The sequence below is a fragment of the Siphateles boraxobius genome, unplaced genomic scaffold (genome assembly GCF_051911475.1).
Source record: "Siphateles boraxobius isolate OS27281-9 unplaced genomic scaffold, OSU_SipBor_1 35, whole genome shotgun sequence".
NCBI classification, from domain to species: domain Eukaryota; kingdom Metazoa; phylum Chordata; class Actinopteri; order Cypriniformes; family Leuciscidae; genus Siphateles; species Siphateles boraxobius.
This window is the reverse complement of record NW_027508975.1, coordinates 5,700,001-5,711,035: the sequence shown is the minus strand read 5'-3', so window position 1 is coordinate 5,711,035 and position 11,035 is coordinate 5,700,001. Positions and strand designations below refer to the sequence as shown.

At 37.6% G+C, this 11,035-nt stretch overlaps 1 protein-coding gene across 1 annotated transcript in view; it reads left to right on the top strand.

Moving 5' to 3' along the window:
* Positions 1-3,866: 3,866 nt before the first annotated feature.
* Positions 3,867-11,035, top strand: part of nxph1 (neurexophilin 1) — a 31,469-nt gene continuing 24,300 nt past the window's right edge. The window contains exon 1 of the mRNA XM_077196006.1: positions 3,867-4,308. Coding sequence (XP_077052121.1) covers positions 4,255-4,308 — 54 coding nt within the window. The 5' untranslated portion in view covers positions 3,867-4,254. The remainder of the gene's footprint in view (positions 4,309-11,035) is intronic.

The following is an 11,035-nucleotide window of genomic DNA, read 5'->3' as shown; positions in this document are numbered from 1 at the left end:
TAGAACACAAAAATTGCCGTCTGCCGTGTTGTTGTTTAAAGGATCTAGTTTGTAATTCACTATAATCGGAGTCATTAACCCTTCCCGATTGGGTGCGTCATTCTGAAGTTCTCTGAGATGCAGATGCAGTGGACATTGTGTGCGAGTATCAGTCTGGCCGTTTCTCCGAGTCCAGCCGTCAGTTTAATTGCCATGCGGAAGCACTTGATGCGCGCCAGCTGCATCCTGCGACCGGTGCTCTGATCCCGCATTTGTCTCTGTCAGAGCCTTCGGGGTCCGCCCGCTCCAGCACTCATATGAGCCATGCTGGCAGCCACCACCAGCCTGCACCAACTTATCTCCACATCAAAAGTATCTCTCTCTCTCTCTCTCTCTCTCTCTCTCTCTCTCTCTCTCTCTCTCACAAACAGACACACTCACCCTTTAAATCAGTGCTGCAGCTTTTGGGATGAATATGTATGTTCGTAATGTAGGCTATAAGAAAGCACGAGCGACGGTTTGTGGCGTAAGATAACACCTGGCCGCTGGCACCTGGCGTACGAGCGCCTGAGTTTGGCCTAATTGAAAGCCTTCCTATTGTGTCACCACAGCCCCTATGGGGTCTGCTCCCTTCTCTCTGAAACATCTGCCCACACAATCAGGCATTCAGCCATGCCAGCTGAGCCATGCCACAGCAGTGTAGTGCCAGCGTCACTCAGCTGGCTCAATCTTCCTCTTCCTCCTTTTCTTTATCTGTCTTTATCCCTCGCTTCTCTTCCACTGAACCGCTCGGAAATGGAAGCCTCTACCCTATAATCTGCTGTTCTCTGCGGTAGATTACATGGTTTGGGTGAATGTGAATGAGAGTGAGAGAGGACCAAAGGTAGGCTGTGTTAAATTAAACCCACTTGACCTCGTGATTAGGAGGAAGGGAGAGTGTGTATTGTGAGCAGGTGTCCCCTCTGACAGATTTGAGCATAACACTCTTGTAAGTTAACCTCTCTGTATGTAGGAACACTCCTTCCAAACTTAAAACTTCAGATATTGTGTGTATCGTTGTGTTGGGATAACCCGACCTTGAAAGCCCGTTTCCACCTCAGAATACGAAAATTGTAAGATACCGTTTAAAATATAAAGTTGCATTACGATATAAAGTCACATTCTGAGATATAAAGTCTTATTATGAGAATTGCAGTTATGATATATAAGTTGCATTTGCAAGATAAGTCACAACAAAGATATAACATTGCTATTGGGAGCTATAAAGTTGTATTTGCAAGATCCATTCTGCAATTATGAGGCATTGAATCGCATTAATAAAATATAGATTTGCTATTGTGATGTATTTCAATTCCAATTGTGAGATGTAAAGTCTCATTTTTTTGTGAGATATAGTTGCATTTGCACTATATAAAACCACAATTATGAGACATAATGAGTTATGTCACAAATGTGAGATGTAAAGTCGAATTTGCACGATATGAAGTCGCAATTTTCATATATGGTGTTGCATTTGCAAACTATAAAGTTGCAACTATGAGATATAAAATGCCAATTGTGAGATATGACGTTGCACAGAAAAAATTGCAATTTTGCGTTGTTTCTCACATTTACATTACAGTTACATTAGTGAGAACTCGCATTTGTATGATATAAAGTAGTAGTTGCAGGATATACAATTTATTTTGTGAGATGTAAAGTTGCAATTCTAAAGAATTGTTGCATTTGCAAGATATAGTCACAACTGTGAGATATGAAGTTGTAATAAAGCGATATAATGCATTATAGTGTGTTAGATATAAGCTATAGTGAGTAGTCACATTGGTATGATATAAATTTAAAATGGCCAGATATGAAGTTGCATTTACAAGATATAGTCACAATTAGGAGATATAAAATTAAAATTTTGAGTTAATTGCATTTGTTACATATATACAGTTGCATTAGTGATAAGTAAAGTCACATTTGTATGATATAAAGTAGCATTTGTATAACATAAAATTGCATTTGTGAGACATGAAGTCTCAATTATGAAAAATAAAGTCACATTTGTAAGATGTAAGGTCACAAATACCTTTTTTTATACTCTGATGTATAAATGGGCCTTCATATCTGATAAAAGATATGAATAAGAAACAAAGGATAAAATTACAAACGTTCTAAGTGGCAAAGGAGGATGAGGAAGAAAATGAACACAGCGTTGAATGAACCCTCTAGTCATTAATTACTAGTCCTGCGGACTTGACTGAGCAGAGAGGTCAAGTATATACTGCAGGTCTTTCCCTAGCCTCAGTCATGTGGCCTTCAGCGTTCTCGGGTTATTTTAAGTTATTAACCCTGGGTTTTAACATCAATAGGCCATATGCTCTGCATTCTGCTCCAAAAGCTGGTTGTGAGCAATGTCCCTTCACCCATGCCCCGTCCTGCATCTCTCTAGAGCTGTGCCAGGCCTGGATGATCCATCCCTGCAGGCCCATTTGCTGCATCCTACGACTCTGAAGGCCACCGCGGCCATTCACAGCCTCATCCCATCTCAGCCGCTGCCTGAGTTACTGCCTAAATGTGACACCTCCGACTGCTGCCGTGCTGTAGCAGTGAGACCACAACAGATTTATGGAGTCAGACCCCCTGCTGCTTTTTTTTTCTCTCCTGGTTTTCTTCTTTTTACATGCGTGCAGACATCTGTGTAAAAATCCACACTGTCAGCATTTGCTGGTCCATAATATTTCTAGATCCTGTTCATGGTAGCTTGTCTTTAACCTAAACCACCTTATGATATATAACTGAATCTTGAGCGATCTCCAAAAATGAGCAACAATTTTATTTTGTTCTCTAATTTTTACCGTTTTTTTTTTTTTTTTGGTGCTCTACAAATACCTAATAGTTTTGTAATTGGAACCAGGCCTTGTGAATTGTAAAAATATCAAAACAAACACAATAGAAGAAATTTTAAAGGTTTTTTATTGTTTTATATATATATATATATATATATATATATATATATATATATATATATATATATATATATATATATATATATATATATAAAAGAACCATCAGTGATGTTTATCAGATCAGCTATTCATAATCTTTCACCTTTGATCTTTCAGCATCTTATGTATCATTGTAAAGTATAATAAAAAAAGTAAAATATATATAAAAAGTGTGTGTGTGTGTGTGTGTGTGTGTGTGTGTGTGTGTGTGTGTGTGTGTGTGTGTGTGTGTGTGTGTGTGTGTGTGTGTGTGTGTGTGTCCATTATGGGGACAAAAATCCCCACAAAGATGGCAAAACCCGAAAATCCTTGTCCTTGTCGGGACTTTTTTTGGCCCCCACGAGGAAAACAGCTTATGAATACTAAATTATGTTTCTTTTTGTTTTTTGAAAATGTAAAAATGCATAACGTTTTCTGTAATGCGTATAGGTTTAGGGGTAGATTTAGTGTAAGGGGATAGAATATAACAGTTTGTACAGGATAAAAAGCATTATGTCTAAGAAAAGACATGAAAACACAAAATTTTTTTTATTATACAAATTGTTTCTCTATAAATATTACATATTTTTTTCAAAAACAATACACTTTTTAAAAACCCATTACACTGTGATCAGGAATAGCCTACCTGCATTTTTAATGGTTGTCAATGTGAGTAAAATTTACCTCACAATTTAGATGCGTTCAGCTTCTTATGGCAATAGCTCACAATGTTCGTGGCGAGTTGTGGCGTGCATCTGGAACACCGCGACACGTCGCCTCGCGCGCACGAAAAAAAAAAGTATTTTTAAGTCGTCGCAATCATGTGATCCCGTCGTCTCTTGGACCAATCTTGTCCGGTTCTTTAATCTTTCCCCCCCCACTCTCATCTCGTCCCACCCCCTCTGAGCCTCTCTCCGGATGTAGTAGTGCGCGCGTGGCTCTCAGCGCGCGATATAAAGCAGCCGCTGAGTGACAGCGCGCGCGTGAAAAGCCTCTGTCCTTGTTTCTAAGAGGACTTACTCCGCAGTCACTCCAGGCAGCAAGACCGGCGAACATCTCCCATGACATCTTAATGAAATATGACTGAGCTTCACTCCTTGACTGGATTAATACCTATGTAACCGTTCATTTGCTCTCCCTCCCTTATCTGTGTCCAAGTTTAAAGCCTATTCTGTGGTCATGGGGTCTATAATGTCATTTTTGCCTAGGCTAAAGGTCTAAAGCGGATACCAAGTGGATCTATGTTCCTTACAGACAAAAGAAACAGCGCAGGGAAATTAGTGGAAGTTTGAGATAAGGGAGGATGCGGGCGACGTGTTGGTGTGCCGTCTTTCTCCTCACTCCGGCTGTCTACCTGGTAAGAGTCTCTCTTCTTTTTTTATTTTTCCCCCTTCATTTTTTAACCCGTGTCACTCGTTTACATATAGTCTAGAATATCCTCATGAAATTGTGGCACGACGGCAATGCTGTAGGATTATGCGATGCTTTACACTTTATAATTATGCTTTCCAGGTTATAAAATAACTTATGCCCTCATTTTTGTAATAGAGAGACTTTTAACCACATCTGCGTTGCAAATTGTGTATGCAATAGCCTACTTCAAAATGTGCTTTCAGAGCTTAATAATTAAAATAAATATATATAAACATATATTTTGATTTGGTATGTCTAAAAGCGCGTCTCAAGCGGACAAAACCTTCCTCTGTTTCTGGTCTCGACATCCAGTTGCGAGAGTTGTGTTTCAGTGTTCGGCCTCACGGGGGCGCCAGAACAAATGAAAATACCTGCGCGAATGAAGCAGCAGTGACAGTCCTGCACCCTGATGAGAGTCTCTTTGATTTTCACTACTCAATCCACACTCAAACCATGTCTGCAACAAATTACATTTTACACTCTGACTAATCACTTTATTGAAAATAAATCAAGAAAAGAAAATGGACTACGACTTCTAATTAACTTACCGTGACCACATAATTAAATTTGATGAAATAGCAAATTAGCATACATTTTAAATATGCAAATAAATGAAAATTGCAGAACGTCAATTGCATGCTTTACGTTTTACTATGGGATTTATTTAATAATGCGAGTGCTTTTTTTTTTAATTATTATTTTTATTTGGATAGAAGTGAATCTTTTTTTCCCAAACTATGCCAATAATTAACATTAATATAGTCACGATGAAAAATTCGTTTTTTCACATTTTAAGAGTTTTAGAAATGCCGTGCGCGCGCACACACACACTAAAATAGAAAATGAAAGTTTTTAACTATTTAAATTAAGGACATATTGTAATGATTGCGTTTACACCTAAAGAAATATGTTTTTAAAATGATTTCATACCTGTACGAGGTCCTGCTCTGATTTAAGCAATTCTATATGATTAAATGGCCTGCTTAACACAAAAGAATGATTCGTGGCTTAGGCTAAATCATTTTTTAATAATAAATTAACTGTAATTTTTCACATAAACTCCTCGTAATTTCCTCCAACTTTCCTCCTGGTCAGTGTAGCCTACTTTAAATTTGAGTAGTAATTTTGATGTTGGTTACAAGACCTGAATCTCAACCTCAGTGTGTCCAGCTATTACAGTGCAGTTAACATTTTAACAAAATGCATGTCATTTTAATTTCATTTGTCTGAATTGTTTGACTGATTGATTTATTTATTCATTATAAATATGCCACAGGCGTGTTTGTAGGGCTCATTTATTTTCATTATTATCAAACTGTGTCCAATGACAGTAGATCGCCTCCATGTGTTTATGGTTACACTTGCTCGCGTATTTTAATTTATAGAGGCCAAAACACACTGGATTTTCTAAAGAGTGTGTCCCCTCGTGTCCATAAGGCAGTTCAGGACCACGGACAGCGCAACCCGACCTCGGCCAAACACTCTGCTTTATATATCTGCATATGACCTTTTTATTTATACATCTTCAATTTGTTCAATTTTATTCTATTCACTATTGATCACTATCCCTGAGTGGTTGGTACAGGATACCACATCAGTAAGGTTTAGGGTTTCCTTATGTCTTCAAAACATAAAAACATACTACAGAGCACACACATAATATATTTGTATAAAATGTTCATAGACTACGCGTGTTTTCTGTGTGCGAGAATGGCGCAATGGTTTCATCACCATCACTTACCCATTCAATTACCCATCGTTTAGTTGTCCTTTTCTATTACGAAATATGAAAATAATTATCTGAAACATCAGACATAATCGTTGGATGTCCAGAATGTGACCGTTATTGAGAAGATTGAAGCACCTTCGAGTGCTAGAGTTGAACTTGGCCGCTGTATTTCATGTTTAAGCCTCTTGTGTGTGTCAGCTCGTCCTGACCCTGATCACAGCGGAGCATGAGGGGACGAGAAGCTGGCAATTAAACAAACGCGTCTTCTTATATATACATTTCGTTTATTAAGCTAGCATTTTCCGCTATGCTTCAGATTTTTTTCTTTGTAAAAAAGAAAACAAAAAATAATCATGTGTTTATTACACGGTAAAATAAACGAATGAATGCATTTACGGTAAAAATAAATAAATACATAAATGAAAAAAAGTTTGCTTTATCCTAGACCTCTATCGTAGAAAATAAATATTTTTAAAGTTATTAGCTGTGTACTACGTTTAAAAAGTTAAAACCCATTAAAATACGTTTGCTACTCTACTGGCAATAATGAAGATGGACATACTGTATAAGGTCACGTGTTAACAGCAACTGTGATAACACATAGCAGTGTGTCCCAACACAAACATGAAACCCCATCAGAGCTACAAACACGACCCTGAAATAATGCAAAGGATATTAACTCCAGTGTACATAACTCAGAATAATAATAAGAAACTCTGTTTTTAAATAACATTCAAAAAATGACATTACAAGGACTCCTGTACTACTGTAGCTTCTGCAAATGATAAGGTTATTCATATTTATTTTACTACTTTTAAAAATAAGAAATTGCAGTAAAATTGATTTGATTGTCTTTTAAACCAGAATGTATTTTCTTGAACATATATATGGTAAAGTAACTTGCATGTAGTTAATTAATTAACCTGTTTTTGGTTTAGCATATATATATATATATATATATATATATATATATATAATGCCACATTGCCTAGAAAGAAGTTGCAGCTACACACATGAATCATCCAGACATGCTCTTTTAGGTGCACTTTCCGTTTCCAGGACGACTGCATATAAACAATATGCTCTGGAACTGTATGGATGCACAGATTCATTATCCTCACAAGCCACACAGATGTACTTTATTATTAATACACTTGAGGATGGCACGATCCTCAGTCTGCTCAGCTGTTTTTAACCCCGATGAGTGTGTTGCTCAGCCAGCTACATCCACTCCATTTAAGACTCCGGAGGAAAGATATATGCTCAAGGTCTGAACTAACCCTCTTGTGTCTAATGATTGGCGGAGAGATGGTGTGAAATGGTTCAAGTAAAAATCATCAGCCCTTAGTCCATTAAACCTCACCTACGCTTCAGAAACCACCCGTAAGTCACCTGACCCGGGTCCCAACGGAGACTCTCTTTAAATGAGTTAAACACAAATGCCCTTTAATCACCCTCTAGAGGTCCTTAAATTAATAAGAACTTAAGTGATAAAATCAAGATTGCCCTGTTATGATAGAACATGGGTCAGCAATTGACTGAAGTGGCGACCTGTCCCGTTAAAATGCATTAAAATCGGGTTCTCGGTCGAATCTGAAATAAGGAATGTTTGTCTGTTTTGATATATATTTTTTGTCAAAGTTTCCCCTTCGGGATAGGCTTTGATTTTGGGTGGTGATTTAGTGTCGATGAAGTGTGTTAAGGCTGAGTGATGTTAAGCTCTGAAGAGATGAAGAGGAGTGGTGGGGTCTGTGTGAGAGCGGGGAGAGAGAGAGCGAGAGCCCGGGGCTGTAGAGTTAGTGTGCAAAGCAATGTAATCTGCCTTCCTCCCATGGCGCACACACTCATATCCGCTGTTTAATAGACTTGTGTTCACATCAGTGCCACAGTCCATTTATCCCAACTCTATGAGTTTCATGAAGTGCCTCCGTATTGCAGTTAAGAACATCTGCATTATGTTAATGCACGTCTGTAGGTAAATGGTACCATCAGCAGTTCTGCACCAGATAATTGGAGAAACAGGATTTTCAGAAGACTTTGTGCAGTAATCACTGCTGAGATGAGCCGAAATGCAACAAACGCTGGATCCTTGACCCCTTTTGGGAGACCTGATTTTGCACTGACCTTTGACCCTTGAGAGATGCTGAGCTTTGGTGTATTTATGCCTGTGTGTGTGTGTGCTGATAGCAGCGTGGGGCCGCTGAATGATGTAGTGTCTTGATGTAGTGGGATTGACTTCTGAAGGTGACCTTTATTCTGCAAGTGGCTTGAACCTGTGCCAAGGACGTTGCTCTCAGCCAAATGCTTTCTAACAACAAGCACCACAACACAAACTACATCTTATTTACTATGATGAGCTCGCCTTTTAATGTGAATGAAAGGAAAAGCTTATCAGAATGACTTATTAGAGAGGCAAGTGTAAGTTGAAACTGTACTGTCGAGGAAGCTGTTTTATTGTTTTTGAAGCATACTTGACCTTGTTTATATAGGTAGTATACATATAGTATATACTGTAAGTATATACATGATTTCAATATCAAATATATATTTTAAATTCATCAATGGGAATTTAAATTCTGTTGGCCACTCAAATGCATTCTGGGAAATTAAATGGTCCACAATTTTTTAAATCCATTTTATATTAACATTAAATCTATAAAGATGATGATCTCTCTCTGTATGTATATATATATATATATTAGGGATGTGAAACGATTAATCGTGATTAATTAATTATTTTATATATATATATATATATTTAAGAACAATTTATTTATATATAAAATAATTATATGTACATTCATGTGTGTGTATTTATATATACAAAATAATTATGCAAAGTACACACACATGGTGTATATATATATCTGTGGCTCATGGAGAAAGCGTAACAGTCTAAACACAGAGTCGTAAACTGCCTTGGATCACATGTGTCTTGATAACCAATCACTTTATAGCCTTGTCATTGAATTTGAAGAGTCAGTGTTTGCAGATACATAATGATGAATGTAAAGTGCCTAACTGTTGCAACATTGTCCGTGAATTCTCCGTTTTTGGTATTAAAAAAGTAATGTTTAATAGCAAAAATGCTCATTGATTGAATCATGCGATTCATTATCTGATAATCTGTTTCCTCACAAAAGCAGTTTATTCAGCATTCTCCAGCTCCATTGACCTCCGTTCATGTTTTTGTTAATGCAGACGTTAATTAGCATTAGTGTGCTCTTCATTTGCCCACAGACGTGTCCTTTAAGTGTCTATCCTGATCTGTTTATGGCCCTGCGCGGGCTTTCCCACATTTCATTTTTAAACTAGTTCCTCTTCTGACCCTCCACACACGTACACTAAGTGTCAAGCTAAGGACACATCACGGGGTGGAGACAGGACAAGGTTGGTTTGATTTATTACCACAGTCTCCATTCTTCTTTCCACAAACCGCTCCTGAATTTCAGTCACCTACACAGGTCAGAGGTCAGCACTGAACTCAACCCGAGAAGAGCAATGGATCTGGAAAATTATATCCCAGACTGACCTGAACCTCAATGGGCTATTTTTCCCATCTCACTATATATAGAAGCATCCTCCCAAATCGCATCCCCGCGGAGCTGTGTGGTCTGGTGAAAGAAACATTTCTAACTACTCCATGCAAAGCCTGCGGAGAGGCAGGCAGGACCAGATAACCCCAGCCTACCTCCCTTCTATCTTATAATGCTGTGGGACTCTGAAGTTTCTTTCATGCATTAAAGAGGCTAGAATTAGAGAGATGAAAGAGAAATCTCCGAACCATAAACGTCAGTCAGACAACAATAGACATGGATTACAAGGAAAACACTTCCAGACTGTTTGGATGCACGTCTGCAGTCATTTCTCAAAAGAAATGAGAAGCGGAATCATAGTTGTGCTGCTGAATTGAAGCATGGCAAGAGCTGTTAATGTTTTATATATAAAAGCATGTTGAGTCTGTCTGGGGTGGCTGTTTTATGGACAGTGATGCAGGAGCAGCAGCTCAGCCGTAGACAGTCTCTTTCTCCTCCAGTTATTGCATATCAGATAATAAAATGACCGTTTTTGTTGTAAGATGACAACCCGTACTCATTATCTACTGGATGCTTCAATGGACAATTACTGTCTTTCAAAGGAATTACCTGTATTTGCCTATAGGTGGAGCACTGCCACTTGTTCAAGATGCTTTTGTGTATAGAATGAGTGCAAATATTGTAAATACTGAGCATTTTATTGACACATTCGGGGGTTTGTGTTGCTTTTCATGTATGTTATCGCATGCTTTTTGCTACATTTTAATTCAGATTTGCTCCTTGTTGTTCCACTTGGTGAGGAAGTTGAATGCATGGCATCAGAATATTTACTATTAAAATAATAATAATAAAAAAAACTTTGCAATCTAGTAAGATATGAATATGCCATCAGTACTTGCAAATTGTTGGCTTGATTCTTGATTAAATTGCTCTCATTTGTAAGTTGATTTAGATAAAAGTGTCTGCTAAATGATTAAATGTAATGCATCAAATCAGAATATTAGAATGATATCTGAAGGATCATGTGATACTGAAGACTGCAGTAATGATGCTGAAAATTCAGCTTGGCCATCGCAGAAATAAATTAAATTTTAAAATAGATTAAAACTGTATTTTTGATCAAATAAATGCAGCATTGATCAGCATAAGATTTTTTTTTTTTTTTTTGTTAACAGTATACTTCTTAAACCACTGAATGTCCACATACAAGTATCTTTTTGGACAGTTTGTAAGATCCAATGCTCCTCTATGTTGTCCATACATCTTTAATCTACCTCTGTGGGATCGGAAAATCTGAACTTATGTTCAACACAGTAAACATAACCTGTCAACAATCACAACACAATGAGAATATAATCTTTATGGTCATTATACATGTACTGTAATTGGATGCAATCTGATCAGTG